Source organism: Oncorhynchus clarkii, chromosome 30 (assembly GCF_045791955.1).
Source record: "Oncorhynchus clarkii lewisi isolate Uvic-CL-2024 chromosome 30, UVic_Ocla_1.0, whole genome shotgun sequence".
Classification (NCBI taxonomy): Eukaryota; Metazoa; Chordata; class Actinopteri; order Salmoniformes; family Salmonidae; genus Oncorhynchus; species Oncorhynchus clarkii.
The window spans coordinates 20,794,407-20,813,373 of record NC_092176.1 but is presented as its reverse complement, the minus strand read 5'-3'; the positions used below and the strand labels follow the sequence as shown (position 1 = coordinate 20,813,373).

Genomic DNA, 18,967 nt, shown 5'->3' with positions numbered 1-18,967 from the left:
TATTAAATTCCAATCAGTTAATATTTTCCCACGATCAATGGATCCGCTACTTTGGAAAGCATCAATTGCATGGCTTTTACTACCTAATGTAAGTACGTCAATAGGTTTCGATTTCATAATATTGATAGGCAGAAAACCGATAAATAATTGTTTTACTACTGTCAAGAATCTTTGGTCATGCGAGTTTTTCATGAACATTTTCAATTGACTTTTGTTTGTTTTAAAAAAGGCGGCAAGAATGATGCAGGGAACTTTAATGAACTATTCAATAGTAATGACTATTTAGAAACAAGCAATGGTATACATAACTGGTTAATAAAAACGATGTGTGTCTATTAGTGGAATCTTAATCTCCACATGGCTTGTCTAATGAAAATAGTTTGAAATGTTTTAACTGATATTACTGTTTTTTAAAGTGTGAAATCAAAAGGGGTTCTAACAGCTAGGATCATCCATCAACTGGGAGTATAGTCCTACGACCTAATGAATGTAAATGTCTGGATAGTTTCGACAGACAATGACCTTGGCTAAATGCTGTCTTGTTGTCGTCCCTCTGATGTGCACTGGGGATCAATCAGAGAGTTGTTAAGATGGCTGGAGTCAAAGGGCAGCTGTCCACTATAAATGCCCTGTCTGGACTTCTGTCTGCTCACAGCATCATTTCAAACCAAGACAAGCTAGAAGGAGGCTGACTAGTTGATGCCATCTTCTCTTTACTTTTCAACGTGACTTAACGCTACAGTGGAAACACCGCTTCTGTCAAAAATGGAATGCTTGGCATGGCTCGTCCTTTGCGCGCTCCTCATCTGCTTTTTCAGGCTTGGCAGTTCGGAGAAACTGTCGCACCATTCCCGGTATCACAAGAGCGCACCCGAGTCCAGTTTAGGAAATCTAAATTCGTACCATCCCAGCAGGTACCCTCTCTACATGATGCAGCTGTACCGCTCCTTCAAGGCTGCAGACTCCTCACAGTCCACGGCTGTCAACACCGTCAGCGCAGCCGATGCCAGCCACTTACTGCGGCATTCTGACTCAGTCATCAGTCTCATAGCAAAAGGTGGGTATTGGTTTTAGTTTATGTTAGGCATATTAAAACGTGTTACGCTCTATTGGAAACACTTTCAGGTTATTCTTATTTTGTTTCGTTGGTTTAGCATTTTGAATTTGCGTTTCAAACATTATTGAACTGGCCATTCAGTTTGACACGTCTTTAACTTGTCACTTTTTGGACCAATAATACTTAGTTTGACGTGTGTATTGTAGTTTACGATAATGTGTGTTGACTTGTAGTTCAAGCAAGCGTCCGAGCCAGGTTAGATCTCTTCACACATGTCCTCTCCATCACTGCCAGCCACTTTGGTTGCAGGGTGTGTTATCTGCGTTTATCAGATCTTCCCTCTTTACAACCCAGAAGTGTCACAATGCTTATTCGACTTTAAAGGCTTTTTTATGTGAGCGGGTGTGTGTGTATTAGCCCCTCAGACCGCTATACAAAAGGGGGTTCAATACACATCCTGCTCTCACCCTCTGCTGCCCTCTCCTCCCACTCCCTCCAAAGCTTTGACGTTTGTCTAGTAGGCTAGGCCGAGTGGTTTGGCTAGTTTGTGGTGACGTATACGTACGTTTTGTTGATGGTACACTGACTGTATTCAGCTGGTTTACTGACTTTGTTCGTTTCTTCCAGGTTGCCATCAAGTGGGTGAGAAATGGACCGTCACTTTCGACATGTCCTCCATCTCTGCGACTGACGATGTCCAGCTGTCAGAGCTTCGGGTCAGACTACCAGCTTTCTCCGCCTCCAAGCGCGTCACATTGGACATTTATCACTCGCGAAAGCAGGACTGCGATTCTGACACTGAAATGTGCCGCGACGAGCGCCTTCTCTTGGGCAGCTTTGGCGCGTCGCCCAGTGACACCAAGTCTCCATTGAACGTTTTCAATGTAACAGCTCTGCTCAAATATTGGTTGCACCAGGGAGACGCAGTGACGGAGAGTCAAGAAGCAAGAGTTGAAGATGTGATGGAGGAAGATCACGGGAGTGGGGTAGATGGAGAGATCGACATGCCCTACATTAAACATTTTACGCACAGGCGAAGGAAGGTTCACCACCCGACAGCCGAACGGGTTATGATGGTTGTCTTCTCCAAGCACAACCTGCCTCGGGATGGCGAGAGCGCACCCACTCTCATCCGTACTGTGGAGCACTCCAAATACGCAATTTTGGACCAAGTCAGCGATGAAGCTCAAGGGCGACGCCACAAGAGAAACCGAATGGAGAGAGTGCGGATGGCTGGCGGAATTGCAGCGAATGCTACTGGGTCACTGGCTGAAGCCGTCCAACGCCCACTATGTCGGAAGGTGGACATGTGGGTAGATTTCGACCAGATCGGCTGGAACGAGTGGATTGTGTATCCAAAGCGCTACAACGCGTTCCGTTGCGAGGGCGAGTGCCCTACTCCGGTGGATGAATCCTTCAGTCCCACCAACCATGCATACATGAAGGTAAGATATGAAAACAAAAACATACCTAAACCAAATGGAAACGTTTAAGTTCCTATGCATTTATGCTTAGTGCAGCTTTCCGTAAAATATGCTTATTTTCTTTTTCAGAGCCTGTTGAGACTGTACCATCCGGATCGTGTGGGGTGTCCCTCCTGCGTGCCTACGCGCCTCAGCCCGCTGTCCATGCTGTACTATGGTGATGAAGACCTGGTGTTACGGCATCATGAGGACATGATCGTGGAGGAGTGTGGCTGTCACTGATACCCCAGCCATGTCACCTCACCCTGTAACCAAAAATACCACTTATTTAAAACGCTTCACTTAGAATGGCATGTTGTGCACCATGAAATGACTATTATTGAAGGTGTTCATCTGATTCAATTTATACTTCAGGCTGTTTGTGGTCTGTAACATGGAAGATCAATTTCTTTGATACTTACTATATCTTATACAGTCATCATATCAGGTGTTCTTATCTGTAACAGCATTGCATCTTAGATGCGTCCTTAGATTGAGCCAATGTATTTACTTTATGATAAAGATGTACGGTTATTTATTTGAATATTTCAAGAAGAAAAAGACTTCACTTTTTGGTTCGTACTTTGGCTGTATGCATTTATATCGGCAGTTTTGGTATTTAAGAAGTTTATAAAGGAATATTCTGCCAAAATGGTATCTTGTTATGATTACTTTGTCACTCATTTATTAAAGATATTTTTGTACATTGAAAAAAATATATATTAAAGCATTTTATTCTGTTCATCGAAGTGTGACATTTATTGATTTAATCCACTTAAGTGAGAAATGTAGGACATTTCAGTATTGTATTGGCCTGTATTTTTGACTGCCAAAAATCTATTCTGTGGTGAATTTAAATTTACCAAAAAAATAACCACTTATATTTAATAAAAATGAATGCAAGTCCTTTCAATGATTTGTTAATTTCATGTTCCCAAACGGTATTAAGTGATTTAAATTTAAAAAATTGTAATATTTGGCTCCATTTAATAATTTTAAGTTCTTGCAACAACTTGCCACTTGGCTCCGTTTAGAGGATTGTGGGTAATTCAAATTGTTTTGACTGATTTATTTTACTTTTCTCTTAGAACATGCATACAACTTGAATCAAATGTACATTTCTATATTAGTGTTAAAAGGTGCAATATGCAGAAATTGCTCTGCCATTTTCTGGTTGCTAAAAATCTAGTAGTTTGCCAAATTTTGTGACAAAGAAACATTCGGAGTGTAGAGAATATTTGTACCATCTAAACCACTGAATACATTTTCTATAACCAAAAATGTATTTTCAGCTGTTTGAAGCCGGTGTACAAAACCCAAAAGTTAGACACAAAAAGGAAACTTAAGAACAGGAGGCATAGAAATAGTACACACAGAATGGATCTACTGCTTCTCATCCTTGCTTTCAATGCGAATGACAGATTGATAACTCAGATTTCTACATGAATTTGTTCGGGTTTATCAAAAAGTGAGATATTGCAGCTTCAAGCAGCTTGTTGTGGAGCATGATTGATATTCTATTGATGCATCCATGCGTCACTAACAAAAAAATCCCCATCAAAATTGCATGGGCTGCAGCGGTCTAAGGCACTGCATCTCAGTGCAAGAGGCGTCACTACAGTCCCTGGTTCAGATCCAGGCTTTATCACATCCGGCCGTGATTAGGAGTCCCATAGGGTGGTGCACAATTGGCCAAGCATCGTCCAGGTTTGGCTGGTGTAGGCGGTCATTGAAAATAAGAATTTGTTCTTATTAACTGACTTGCCTAGTTAAATAAAAGGTAAAAAAAAAAAAGAATCTCAATCAACCCTCCACATCCCTCCATTTCGGTCTTCCGCATCTGCGGTGGAAGGTGGCCGAGCCAAAAATCGGTCTTGTAACAAAAATGTCTGAACGGTTTTGCCTACAAACTATTTTGAACACTAGCGAAGCCTCTCACGAACAAGATGATGTTCTTAATTTTGCTCCATGACCCCCACAAGTATCACTAGTACTCATCTGAAGGTAACCTATACAAACAAACGGAAATCTCGAGGTAGTTTTGTGCTAAGAAAAATAAGTGGTAAGCCTAAACAATGTTAATATCTAATATATATATATATCTAATATTGATATTGTATGTAGATACAACTGTTGTTTTTTTTACAGTGTACTTGAGAATAGGATGGCCCCCAACAAGCCTAATATGTTCTTAAACTGTCATGAACTGAACAAGACAAGCGTGTGTATGGCTTTTCAGACCAGTTACTTGTGAACTGCTTTACCATCCTCACCTGAAATCCACATATATTTTTATAGTATTACTGCACAGATTATGGGGAGACATCAGTGCCCCTTGTAAAAAGGCCCATCCAAGCAATTTCCTAGTTGATTGTGTTCAAAGCAACGGGTGTAGGGAGGAAATGAACAGAGCAATGACTAGGAATGGGTCAAGACAGGGGTGGGGAATGGTGGAAAGAAAAAAACAGTTGTTTATTTTAGGGGTGCCAGGAAGCAAGAGTGACAGGAATGGGGGAATATAGACCCCCTAACAAGAGCAGAGTGGTGTTAGTGAAGCTACTGTGTGCATGGCCAGGAGGAGTGGTAAAGTGCAAAGTGTCGTCCCACATCTTCACACTCCCCTGCCCTGAAATTACACCTATCCTAAGTCTCTCTCTTAGCAAAAGAAAAGACACTGCCCTCAGATACAGTTTTAACCCGTGCACCAACTAAGAGACAGGTTGCGTTCCAAAACTAAGCTGTTAATGTAATTTATGCAAGTACAGCCAAAAAAAAAAGTGTGATCACAGACAGTCAAGAGGTCAAATCTGAATTCAAAGCTATCATCAAAGCCGCATTAACTAATAACTAAAGCTCAGTGTTCAGCCCAGATGAATAATCACTGTTGCCTCCATGACAATCCATGCTGATCAATAGTAAAGCAATTTAAACAGGCTGATCTGTTGGGGTGACAAAAGTCTGTCATGGTCATTGGGTCCTCCTATGGCAGTGGTCATTATGGGGCCTGGGGTTGGACCCTTGAGTGTTTGTTCAGACACCACGGCAGGGCATGGGGAACTGGCCCAGTGGGTTTCCCGTTAGTGACAAGGAGCCAGGTGTCACAGCTTCTCTAGTACGTGTCGATTTTCACAAAACACTGAACCCTCATGAACAACCCCCTTCTGTTCCCCACCACGCACACATAACCCTGGTGGTCAGTCCATTGTTCAGATAGTCAAGTGGGCTAATACTGATGCAACACTTTATGTATCCTAAATGTTGTTTCACAATGTCCTATGCATAGCACCCTTACTTTTATTGGTACAGATTCCCACAGAGAAAAACAAAGATTGACAGTGCATAGGATGTTATGCATTATTGAATTCTGACAGAGGAACATACCTTGGTTCCTGCTTGGCAAGTAGGGCATCTGGTTGACACTCCTAGTGGCTAGGCAGAATTAAGTGCTAGATTACAATTTGAAAAACGTCTGCAGGGCCCTGTGGTGTGGTGTGTCATTCTTGCTTTGTTCTGACTGGACCCGATACCCGACTTACTGCTAAATAACTAGTTTGACAGGGTCTCACAGACAGGTAATATCACAGTCGCTTGAAGGCTAAATGTCCCAATTTACATTGGGATTTATCAGAATATGTAAGTACCCATTTAATTTAATTCTCTAAATAACAAAGTCATGAATGTATCACCTCTAAAGCATATAATGGATGTTTAAAAAAAAGACAAACCTACTTTTAAAATAATCATAGGTCTTGTTGTTCAAGTTCTTCCATTTACAGCCAATATGAATCATAGGCTGCGTTTAGACAGGCAGCCCAATTCCGATTTTTGACCAATCACATCAGATCTTTTCACATTAGACCTGTTCCAGAGCTGATTTGATTGGTCAAAAGACCAATTAGTGAAAAAAAGATCAGAAATAAACTGCATTTCTAAAATCAACCATATAGGCCTACAGCTTATAACGTGCATACAGACAGTGTGGCTTTTGGATGAGAGGAAGGACATCATGGTGTGTATTGATTACTGCTTTCCAGGCTGCTGGTTCTGGAATGTTATCAGTTGCAGGAGGGAACTTCCTAAAGAATTCCACAGATGTAACTCCTGCAACACTACAAACACAGGACATTTACCGCTTTGCTTCACAGAAGAATGGAAGCGTGCCAGTGGATGTGTAGCTGCGGTGCCGATAGCTTCTGATGGATGTGAACAGTGACATCAAATTCAAACATTGTAGTGCGTTTTGAGTTCGAGCTAAATTTAACATTGACTAGAGGTAAAATTATCTAGTGGCTTCATGTACATTTAAAATGAAACGTTACAGGAAAAGCTGGAATTGTAATTTAGAACTCATAGTAACGATGTCTTTTATTTTACTGTTACATTATATTACCAGTGGAATAACCATTTGTGGGTCATTCATTTTTTCCTGTCAGATGCCAAGGGGTTTTCCCGTAGGGGAACATGTATTGCAGTCAGCAACCCATTTACCATGAGACTAATGACACTTGCCAGATTACAGAGAGTGCCCGAGGGTTTGACAGAAGCTATCCTGTGATTCTGGAATACACATACCCATTCTATTCACACGAGTTACCGTTTAGGAAACAAGTCTACTACCAAATATATGTTCTCTTTGCTTTATTTCTTCTTCTTTACATACCATGGGAAAATGTATTTATTTTGTCTCAAAACTTAAGGTGACAAAAACATTCCTTTGTATGACTATCTGTAAAAATGTAAAGTTTTTTTGAAGGCAGTATTTGAAGAGAGGTGAAGGGTGGTTAGCCCATGATTAGGGTGATTTGAGTGTCAAAATAATTTTAAAGAATGAAAACAATTGTATTGAATCGTTACCTCCACACCACTCCTCTGGGGCAGTCTTTTTCAGTGTTGTTGCTGGGTTCACAAGAGAAAGGCAACAGACTACCTTTGAGCAGTTTTCACAGTAACAACACCACTGATATTGAAAGTTAACACACAGCAACTAATGGACACATCTGTAAACACAGGGTGACAATATTGTAGCGAGTCTGGACAGGGGATTGGCTGGGCCTCTTCTTTAGCATCATGGTAGTATGTGAAGTTGTTTCACATCCTTCTAGAATGCTCATTTCACCACCAGTTAGATGTCCATTTCAAACTGTGCATCATCCCCTTCACAAACAAAAACACATGTGTTCATTTATTTCCTACTGAACCTATATAATAGCCTATTTGAAGAGTCTGACAGGCAATACTTTCATAAGGGGCAAATATTGAAACCTGAAAATTATCCAAACATTGAGCTTTCAGTAAATCTGAACATTTTCTCTCATTAAATAACATTTTCCATAAAACAAATTGATTTCCTATGACTGTTTTCAGGAATGTTATTTTGTTGTAAATTGTTTTCCTGCCTGACTGGATCACGTTCTTACCAGCGCTCTTGTCAGCAGGTGCCACGATGCTGTTGTTCAGTGGTTCTCCGTTATGGGCCTTTACATTGATGATGTGTTTTGAGGGTGGGCTGGTGACCCCTGGAATGTCAGGGAGAGAGTACGGGGGAGTCCTGGCCAGCGGGGAAGTGCGGCACTCCAGCAGGAACTGCCGGTCGTAGATAATTCTTGTACCTAAGGTGAAAGAGGAGGGTAGGGGTAGAAATGTTCAATAAATAGTGATGCAAATGTTATGGATCAAACAGGAGCACAATCCCTCCATAGCACTCATCCTGTTCCGCAGTCCTATTTGGTTGAACCCTCCCTGCAGTGAAACCTCACACATCATATACTCTTTCATACTTTTCACAACAGGTGTCTGGATATTTTGGAACACTGAGAACGTGTGTGAAGTGAAAGCTCTACATAAATGATAATTAAAAATGTGTGTACTTTTAATAATCTACAAGTGCATAAATCAACATACCGCCCCAATGATTTGATATGCATGTGTATGTCTGAAAAAAACTACAACTAATGGCATCAACAAATGAATCAAATGCAGGGATTGCATATAATATATATGGTGCAAAATGGTTCTGTTTGTACTGTCCTGTCCACAGGGTAGTCAGTCACTGATATCTGCTCACCGAATGGTGGTTCAAGGCAAGCTAGCCTACATATAATCGTCCAGCTGCTTTCTGTGCCAGAATTTCCCACGTTACTGATGAGTGGCCTAAAAGGACAAACCTCAGCTAAAAGGCAGAGGAGTAACCCGTGGGAGCCCTCCGTGCATTACCCCTCCTGTTAACCTTGGACTAATATTAGAGCAAGAAACTGAGCTCTCTGCGTCCTATTCCCTATATATGGGCCCTGGTCAAAAGTTGTGCACTATAGGGAATTAGGGAATTGCAAGGGACCTCAGGATATGATATTACAATACCTAGGTGCCAATTCCTAATTTATTTCAACCATTTGAGGTCTATGATGTACTAAGTGCCTTATTGAAGAGCGATGTAAAATAATCCACTGGGGCTTGATCCCCTTTTGCTGCAGCTTTCTGCCCCACTTATTGCAGAATCATTAACCTATAGTTTTAACTTGACAATTTATTCTGTGGTTACCCGTAAGATCTGGAAAGGGGCACAAGTCTTCCACCTACACAAAGGCAGAGATCCTTCTGAATTGGATACCTACTGTCCAATTTCCAAGCCATCTTGCCTTGACAAAGTCCCTGGCCAACTCTCAGCCTAGAACAGTTTTAACTTCTCATTCTGTTCTTAATGAGCACCCATCTGGTTTTAGACCTGGACATAGCACTGTTTCAGTGGCTACAATTATCTTAGATGATGTGCTATATTGTTTAGATCATAAAAAAGTCATTGCAATGACTTATATATTGACTTGTCAAAGGCGTTTGACACTGTTAACCATTTCTTACTTGTTCAAAGGTTGTCTGAAATAGTTATTGAACCAATTGCAAGTTTCCTATCTAACGGTATCAAAATGTAGTTTCTTCAATATTTTCGAAAGGTGTGCCACATGGGTTGATTTTGTGCCCTGCTCTCTTCGCTATTTATATAAATAATATACCTGTGAACAGGTTTGTTAAAACCTGTAACATTCATCTCTACACGGATCATACAGTTATTTACCCCCGTGCCCTCAGTACAGCAGGCCATTCATGACCTTCAACTTTGTTGACTCAATTCAAAAATTGCTTACTGATTTTAAACTAGTGCTAAATGCTAATAAAACCAAATGTATTTTGCTTTCTCCGTCTCATAATATTGACCGTGAGGACCTGCATATTTGCACATTAAAGGGAGCCTAAATTGAGCAAGTTCCCCAATCAAAATAAGCTCTTAAAACACACATTGAAAAACTGACAACAAAAAAAAGAGAAATAAGATTGGTTTCTTTTCTAGTAATAAATCCTGCCTCACTTTGGAAAGTAGGAGGAAGATTGCTTGAACAACACTTCTCCCAGTACTTCATTATGGTGATATAGTCTACAGACATGTGGCAGCCTGTTTTAAAACCTCTAGACTCAGTCTATCACTCAGCACTGTGTGTTTTATCACTGGGGACAATTTTCATACACATCACTGCATTTTGTATAGTTCTGTTGGCTGGGAGTCTGACTACCAGAAGGGCTCAACATTGCCTACTTTTTGTATTTAAAAGGGTTCTTCAGAATCCCCAACTACCTCGGCTCACGTATTAATTGGAGATCCAGCAACTTTCAGCCCCGCTCTCTGGACTGTCTGGTTCTGGAGGACCCATGGGTCTCCACTGAGCTGGGGACTTGACTCGCTGGTCTCCATTGGACAGTTTAGAGCCATTTTGAGGGAGATAATATGTGATAGTTGTGTTTGTTTTGATTAATCTTGTTGTATTGAATTGTGGATTCATGTTCACAAGGCTTCCTTGAGAATGAGACCCTGGTCTCAATGGTGATCCCCGTCTAAATAAAAGTAAAACAAATTAACACACACACACACACACACACACACACACACACACACACACACACACACACACACACAGTATAGTGATTCTCACAATTCTATATGTAATGCGATACTGTGATTTTATTGCGATTCGATGTTCCAAACAAATTGCTCACCATATGTCTGCTGCAGAGGGACAAGAGAGAGACATGGGAAAACAAGTGTTTATCAGTCATGGAAATAAAAGTGCTGAAAACAAATTGTCTCCCTATTTGGATAACAAGCTTTGAAGGAAAAATACTGTGGTTTTGGTGCAGGTACAGCCAACTAGCACAGGTACAGCCAACTAGCTCAAAAAATAATATTGCGGTATTGTCAAAACGATACATTGTCAAAAAGTAATATCCCAAAAATGTAACTGTATTTATTTTTTGAGCTAGTTGGCTGTACCTGCGCTAGTTGGCTGTACCTGTGCTAGTTGGCTGTACCTGAGCTATTATTCAGGAAATTAGTAGGAACATTTTTATCCCTCATATCTTGCTTGTTATTGCATATTTTACATATCATTCAATGCATTTAAGTTCTAGGAAACTCTATGTGTCTCATTTGTTAATGGCATCTTGTGACAGAGGGTTCAAAACAGCTGCTGCTGAAAGATAAGAAACTGCAACATAATCTGGCAGGTTCTGCTAGTGCATTAATCATCTCTGAATCAGTGTTGAACGCCACCAACAACACTTCAGCTCTGACCAAGTGAAGAGGGAGGAAGTGAAAGGCCTTGTGTGGAAACATTTAGTGCTTTCCTGGATCCTTGAATCGTCCCTAACCTAAACCATAGCCGTTTGAAATTGACATTTTCAATAGGGTTACATCAGAGTTGGGATGTCACAAGGATTCTGTTTAGACTTTTCCGTGTGGAAACGCTTTAAAAAGCATGACAGGCAACAGTGTCCTAGCCTACATATTCATAATTCAATTTACAATGGCATGCAATCCATGCATTAATCATGCAACAAATATGTTCTCTGGGACTACTTAAAATGTCAGATACTTTTACTTTGCAATGCACTCTAGTCTCTACCTGCTTGCTATACCTGCTTCACACGATATGAAAGGACTCATGTCAGTTGTTGCACAGATGTAACCACACATGCATGTGCATATAATGCATCCTATGAACACAACAAGTGGGGTGGCAGGTAAGCCTAGTGGTTAGAGCGTTGGGCTAGTAACCGAAAGGTTGCTGGATCGAATCCCAAGCTGACAAGGTAAAAATCAATTGTTCTGCCCCTAAACAAGGCAGTGAACCCACTGTTCCCAGTAGGCTTTCATTGTAAATAAGAATTTGTTCTTGCCAGACTTGCCTATGTAAAAAAAAAAAAAGATTTAAAAAAGTTGATGTTGGTATGTCGCAGCTCTCTTGGGCATTTACTGTTTTCTATTTTTACTAATGCCATACCTAGCCTTAAGTAAAGCCTGTGTCAATGTATGCGAATGATTCAACATTATACACGCCAGAAAACGCAGATAATGAAATAATTGCAACCCTAAACAAAGAGTTGTTCCGTTTTAGAATGGGTGACTAGTCCTAAACATCTCTCAAACAATGGTTTTACCATTGTATTTGGTGCAAAGCATTCCTTAAGTTATAGACAGACCTCAGCTGAATCTGATAATGAATAATGTGGCTGTTGATCAAGATGATTAGACTAAACTACTTGGTGTTACCATAGATTGTAAACTGTCTTGGTCAAAGCATATTGGTTCAATTACAACTCAATGGTTGTAAAGATGGAGAGAAGTCTGTCCGTGATAAAGAGATGCAGGCTCTAGTTCTATGTTATCTTTATTATTGCCCAGTCATATGGTCAGGTGCTGCAAAGAACGACCTAAGAAAGCTGCAGCTGGTCCAGAACAGAGCAGCCAGTCTTGCTCTTCACTGTAATCAGAGGGCTACTTGCCAATGTGTGTTTTACGAGAGCTTATTGTCAATCAAAATACCCAAGTATTTTTGCTCAATTTAGGCTCTCTTTAATGTGCAAATATTCAGGTTCTCACGGTCAATATTACAAGACCGAGAGAACAAAATACTTTTGGTTTTATTAGCATTTAGCACTACTATGCATGCCAGCCTCTCTTGGTTAAAAGTTGAGGAGAGTGACTGCATCGCTTCTTGTTTTTATAGGAAACATTAATATGAAAATTCCCCCCAAAATTAACTTTCTCCACTAGGGGTCTTTTCACAGCCCCCAGGTCCAGAACAAATTCAGGTAAAGTACTTTTTAGAGCCATGATTGCATGGAACTCCCTTCCATCTCAGACAGCCCAAGTGAACACCAAAAATGGTTTAAAAAAACAAATAAAGTAACACCTCTCCCCTATCTGACTTCATTACACTTGTATGTAAATGTTAACTGGTTATGTATGTAGTGTTCGGTCAACACATTATATATTTTTAAACGTATGCATCTCTGTTCTTGTCTATTATTGTTCTGTATTGTTATGTTATATGTGGACCCAAGGAAGAATTGCTGTGGCTTTTGCAACAGCTAATGGGGATCCTAATAAAAGCCCCAAATCCTTGAATGGATTAAATGATGCAGACGCCTGTCATAAAACAGAATATGAATTGAACCTACATAGTGCACACTTAAACTCTGATCTAGGAAAAAGCTGACAAGTCCATGTTGTCAATTAGGTCTAATTTGCGGTAATCATTATAGGTAATCATACCCATATCCCTGCCCTGTCTGTTTTCATTTAACTCAATTAAAAAAAGGAAAACCTGTGATTTCCATTGCATAATCACTTCGGTAATTTGCTGGGAAGGCAGGTAGCCTAGTGTTTAGAGAGTTGGACTAGTAACCAAAAGGTTACAAGATCGAATCCCCGAGCTGACAAGGTACAAATTAGTTGTTCTGCCACTAAACAAGGCAGTTTTCTGTTCCCAGTAGGCTGTCATTGTAATAATTTGTTCTTGCCTAGTTAAATAAAGGTTTAACAAAACAATCAATCTATTGTTGCCATGCTATAAACCAGGGGTTGAAATAAGCAACGCTTGACGATGAGTTGGTTATTTGAATCATCTGCCTAGTGCTAGGGGCGGAGTTTGGGAAACCCTGCTGTAACTACTACCAAACTAACATTTGTGTAGCTAAATAATTAAGCCAAGTGACGATCTCTCGTAGCTATGTTGTAGTTGTCTATAAGTTACCACTACTTCCAGTTATTAGCCGAGACAGCTGATTGAAGCAAGATTCCTACTGATATCAAGTCACACCAGCTGGTACATGATGATGATATGATCGTGGTGGTACAAATTAAACAACGTAAAGTTACACTATATACGCTTTATAGTTAACAAGCGGATGCAAAACAATGGCACGCTATCAGAAACAAAACCAAGTCACTAAGACATGAGCATGTTGCAGGCTGAAGTTAATGCGTTTGTCAGTGTACAATACTGCACCGCAAACATTTTGCTAGAGAAATTTGACTGCTAGCCTTGTCCTTTATCTAGAGATTTGACAACCCATCGAGGTTGTGTTCGGGGCACCTGCATAGCTCGAACGCATAGTAATTAGGCTAGCAATCTAATCATTTCCCGTTGAGTTACATATGGCATAACACACATATATAAAGGCTAGCTACTGTTACCTCCAGGAGTTATGCTGAACGGAGTTCCTCCGGGAGTTGTGGAGTAGTCGTGGGGCATGTGCGCCGCGTCGTTTATAGTCACCCATCTGGTCGGAATGGACTTGCTAGTAGTGGTTTTCTGACAGCCCGAAGACATTTTCCAAACACAGGGCCGTTTTCTAATATCTACAAATTAAACAACGTAAAGATCCTGGACATTCAACTTTTGTTCTGGGTTTCTCAGTTCTTTGCTTTGGTTCAATAGCAAACTAGCTACTTTTCATAAAATAATAAGTACAAATAATGTTAACTAGTCACACATTCCATCCAACACGCAAACCTATAGCAGAGGCCAGGTTCTTTATTTATTAAAGGACTTTCGCACACGTTCTTCCAAACTCACCCTCAGCACGTACTCATTGATATTATATCGCCCCCCACTGTTGGATGGTGTTGCTTCTTAGACACAGTATATCGACAAATGTCCAAATTGGAAAATAGCGAGTGAGCCAAACTGATTTAGGCATCAATCAATGCGGTGTAATAATATGATACTGTTAATCAGTGTGTCTGTGTTCTTGAAAATGTTAGAAACATTATAGTCATATGATGACGGATGCAATGCATGGCTTTTGAGTAAAGGTGACATAATGCTCCAGGACTTTCATAATACAACTTTCATAATAATACAACCAATTTCTCATTGCCAGATCTGCTCCCTAACATATCCTTCTGTGAAAGAATACCCCAACTGTGAAAACTTTAGTGCCATTGAAAAAAAACAAGCTATAGGACTCTGGCCATCCGGTGAACTGTATTAATATTGTTCACATACATTCAACAGGTAAAATAATACTAATCTCATACAAACTCACACACACACAAACACAGGGACATTTCATTTCTTTATTAATTTTGTAAATGATTTGAGCTGGTGTACAGGGTAGATTATCTATAGATGTCATCGGATTCCATTTGATTAAAAGGATTGTACATTTATATACGTTTTCCATATTTGACCTCTTCATAACAATAAAAAAAAGCAAACAAAACAAGTTAAAATACCCACAAGACCCCTATTTTTTCCCAGGTTTCAGGCATTACCCATAACTCAACAGTCTCTTGGTAGCTATGATGCCAAAAGTACATCCATAACATTACTATAATCCTGTTGACAAGGGTGCATAGCATTCTAAGTAAATATATATTTTCATATATTATATATATATTCATTTATATTAAAAACATTTTCTGTGCATGTGCGCAGTTGCATTCCTAAGTATTGAGTAATATGCTATTGCGTTAATAATGTCTTCAATACATTCTAAAGGAGTATATGTGTTCTCTAGTTTTTGCAACAGTTCATATTTTTTGCATGAACTTGGTTTATGTCGTCACCTCCATAGTCCTTCAGTTCATGATATTTTCACTATAACTTTGAATAAGTCTAAAGTCCTATCCACTCCTCCCTCTCATTGACTCCTCCGCTCAACCTGTCACTGTGTGGAAGGAAGCCTTAGAACTGGCTCAATCTCTTTTTGGTTATAGGGAGCAGGGATGGAATGGGGGTGGGCGGTGTTGAGTAAAAATGCTTGTCATCTAAAAAAAACCTAGCAAATGAAGTCCCCATGTATTCTCAGAGAGTTGTCTAACGCTCTTCTCCCATAGATCCACATAGCCCAGTCTGCTTTCCCTGTCACCCCCCCCCCCCCCCCCCCCCCCCCCCCCCCCGGCAGAGAGAGGGATAGATGATAAAATGTCTCAATACAAAATCCTGAGCTGAAGATCTGTTCTCTTTCTCTTGCCTCTTGCTCATTCTCTTGTTCTGATCACGCATGGATGGGTATTGACTTATGAATATGTATGCATATATAAGAGTGTTCAGTTTTATACAGTTTCTTTGATAAACAACAGATCCTGAGTTCTGTAGATAGACTCAAACAGCCTGACATCTAGCCTTCCTACTCAACTAACATCTACAGAGCAACACCTTACATTCATTATCTGTGGCTACAGAGGCGGATAAAGCATGGACCTGGACTGGAGATTCATTTACATGTATAGGTATTATTATTGCAGAGTGTTGATTCATATACTCGCTGGAGTGTTTGTGACACATTTTCCTTCGATATGAGAAATGTAATGTATTAGATCAGTTACGGTACAGTGCCAAGATGATCTATACATCTAATATGATGTAGGATGGTATAATGTACTGAGGTAACATTACTGTGACCATGTTTTGTATGAATTAGGTTAGGGACTGGAGAGCCTCTGTTATGTCCACCAGTAGTGTCATATCACTTTCACACCCATGCCGATTTACCTCCTTCAACCCTGCACTGTCATTTGTCGAAACTAAATGCTGTTGTACTGTGTCAGTCTCAATTGTACTTACAATCAGAGGACTCATCACATGCACTCACGCACACAACATTTAAATGTTTCCTTAAAGTAAAATATGAATGTCATTAAGGCTTAAATCAACAATGAGTGGACACTTTTAGCTGTTTTTCAGTGTTGCTACATTCCCTTGATGAGTTTGAAAATGAGACATTTGACAGCTTGCATAAAACTCAGGGAATGGCTGGTATGAAGTTAGATTCCTTGCCCCCCCAACCTTCAAACACACACAATCACACACAAAAAAATAAACACTGTTGGGACTGGGAGAAAAACATTTGGATTAAGAGAACTCTCCAACAACCCATAACCATTTACTCAGTCCACTAACATGTCTCCTTACACAACCAAAACTCTTTCTGTTCCATTCAGGTCAAGTGGATAGCAAGTGGGTTACTCGGGTTCTGGCATAGCTCCTGATCAGACAGTACATCTAAAGTCAAAGTAGTGAGTGATCAAGGGGATCATAGTACACACACACACACACACACACACACACACACACACACACACACACACAAAGACACACACACACACAAAGACCTACTCCTTCAACCAAAGTTATTGCTTTCCTTTAAACAAACATCCAACAATACATTTCTGATGGGAAACAGGGTAGGATTGTACAGACATGAAGAGAGGGGTGAGAGGACAGGATCAAGGTTTGGGGTGGGTTTGTGTGGGCTCACAGTTGTGGGGTCAATATTACAGTTTTTTATCACAGTGATTGGTGGCTGGCTGTCTTCGCTACACTTCTGAGAGTTGCCAACAATACAAACAACACTTACAATCCCAACACTTACAAATCTCAATAGCTACGTTCCTCTCTCTGGCTGACTCTCACCTGTAACCAGCTTAACCAAAGCTACATTATTGCCTATGGTGGTCAAGTTACTTATTTACCCTTATCGAATGATGGGTAGGTGCTGAGATGATCTGTAAACTCTTTCTTGGATATATCCTGTGATATCAGACAGAAACACTGTCGCTGTTGGACAGACACAACAGAGGGGAGATGCTACATTAATTATTAGGAAACCCTGACCCCTGCTGGTAGAGGACAGGACTACTACATCCACATCGATAGGGACAGGACAGGACTGCTACATCCACATTGAGAGGGACGGGGGAGTGCAGGGAGAGGTGTAGGGAGGATGGGGTGTATAGATGCCTGAAGTGGGCTGCATACAGGAGATGGTGGTGACAGGATCCACCAGACAAACTAGACTATAGCTGTACACATACTGTAGGGTAGGGGAAAGGCCTATTCAAAGTCCTAATAATCGCACCAGCATTTACTCCAATAACATTCACCTTGGAAACACACAAACCACTCTGGGGGAGGTTGGTTATGGGGTTGGGGATGCAAGTCAACACAGAAACTCCTCTTCCTAAAACACAAAGAACTATGAAATGTTTCTGAAGCCAATAATGCCCTGTAGGTGAGATGAAGGGAGCAAAGGGAGGGAGCACATGAAAATCACAAAATAACAAATAACCAGACAAACAAAAACTGACAGATAAAACAGGCAGAATGACACAAAGATTGTTTTGTTTGTTCTTATGTCCACACAGATCAAGATATATAGAATATGCACATAGAGTTAACCAAACAAGAAAACCAGGGCAGATCTGAAACAGCAGCATCATCATCAGCATCGCATAAGGTTTTTGTGACATAAAACACACGTAACACTCAGTCACGTATCATTTAAGTGCATATAGTATGTACAACACCAAAATCCTAAGTGTAGGCTACTGGAGTGGGACAGTGGGACATAAGGCTGAAACTAGCCTGTGGTGATGTTTGTTTGTTTGCTAGAAGAGTTTGATTAGTGTGACAGGGAGAGGGGAGCAAACCTTTGCCTAGAGATAATTCAGAGTATTTAACAGACTCCCTTTTCAGAAGTTTCACAAACAAACACTTCCCTTTTTCTTCAGGAAAGGGATGTATGACATATTCACCTTTCCCTACACCTCATCATGACCTCCCATCCCACATGGGAGTGGTCCCCCCCCCCTCCCATAACCCCTAGTACTGTAGTTAAAGACAGGCCATGCGCCAGCAGTCATTCATGCTGATACATATAACAGGAAGCACATTTTGGTTGCTAGTTTTTTTGTTGTCTCTGTTTGGTTTTTGTTTTATACGAAATCATGCTTCTAGCCTAGTAGTTAATGTTTTTTTTTATTGTTTCTTTAAAAAAAAAAAAGTACGAAAACTACAAGTAAATCCATTTCCTTCTCCGGTGCGTGCTGATCATCGGCGTAGCCGTTGTGGTTGTCGTTATTATGAAGTTGGTGTTTTGTCATTCAGATCTCTCTTCTTTTATCTCCATTATTACACTCCTCTTCATGTGCACTCTTCCCCCTGTCTCCTGCTGCCGGTCATGTGTCTAAGTAGGGTTGTTTTTGTGTGGGGTTCAACTCCTGGAGGGAAAGAGAAACAAAGGTTCATATGGCACAAGGACAAGCTTCCCATCAGTGTGAGGAGAATCAGACCAAACAGTTATGGGTTTTTCGGTATGCAGTTTTCTCTAC

General features: G+C 40.5%; 3 protein-coding genes across 8 annotated transcripts in view; 1 reads left to right on the top strand and 2 right to left on the bottom strand.

The window, feature by feature from the left end:
• Positions 1-765: 765 nt before the first annotated feature.
• LOC139389773 (nodal homolog) lies at positions 766-3,262 on the top strand. Its single transcript, XM_071136716.1, has 3 exons — positions 766-1,057; positions 1,685-2,502; positions 2,611-3,262. The coding sequence occupies exons 1-3, from the start codon at positions 766-768 to the stop codon at positions 2,761-2,763; spliced, it is 1,263 nt and encodes a 420-aa protein (XP_070992817.1). The 3' UTR covers positions 2,764-3,262.
• A 2,481-nt stretch (positions 3,263-5,743) lies between these two features.
• Positions 5,744-14,424, bottom strand: LOC139389623 (eukaryotic translation initiation factor 4E-binding protein 2-like). Its single transcript, XM_071136479.1, has 3 exons — positions 14,045-14,424; positions 7,938-8,129; positions 5,744-7,674 (listed from the first exon to the last, which is right to left on the bottom strand). The coding sequence occupies exons 1-3, from the start codon at positions 14,178-14,180 to the stop codon at positions 7,643-7,645; spliced, it is 360 nt and encodes a 119-aa protein (XP_070992580.1). The 5' UTR covers positions 14,181-14,424; the 3' UTR covers positions 5,744-7,642.
• Positions 14,425-16,982: 2,558 nt separating this feature from the next.
• Positions 16,983-18,967, bottom strand: part of LOC139390174 (ankyrin-1-like) — a 183,758-nt gene continuing 181,773 nt past the window's right edge. For all 6 annotated transcript variants that reach the window (XM_071137408.1, XM_071137414.1, XM_071137413.1 and 3 more), the window contains exon 44: positions 16,983-18,856. The gene's annotated coding sequence lies outside the window, so the exon portion shown is untranslated. The remainder of the gene's footprint in view (positions 18,857-18,967) is intronic.

Bases quoted from the DNA above. Each gene is read 5' to 3' on its own strand.
- LOC139389773 (XM_071136716.1), top strand. From the start codon at position 766: ATGGAATGCTTGGCATGGCTCGTCCTTTGCGCGCTCCTCATCTGCTTT. The intron at 1,058-1,684 runs GTGGGTATTGGT...CGTTTCTTCCAG, and splicing joins CATCAGTCTCATAGCAAAAG to GTTGCCATCAAGTGGGTGAG. The intron at 2,503-2,610 runs GTAAGATATGAA...TTTCTTTTTCAG, and splicing joins CCAACCATGCATACATGAAG to AGCCTGTTGAGACTGTACCA.
- LOC139389623 (XM_071136479.1), bottom strand. From the start codon at position 14,180: ATGTCTTCGGGCTGTCAGAAAACCACTACTAGCAAGTCCATTCCGACC. The intron at 8,130-14,044 runs GTAACAGTAGCT...CTTTCACCTTAG, and splicing joins GTTCAGCATAACTCCTGGAG to GTACAAGAATTATCTACGAC. The intron at 7,675-7,937 runs GTAAGAACGTGA...TTGTTTGTGAAG, and splicing joins ACCTGCTGACAAGAGCGCTG to GGGATGATGCACAGTTTGAA.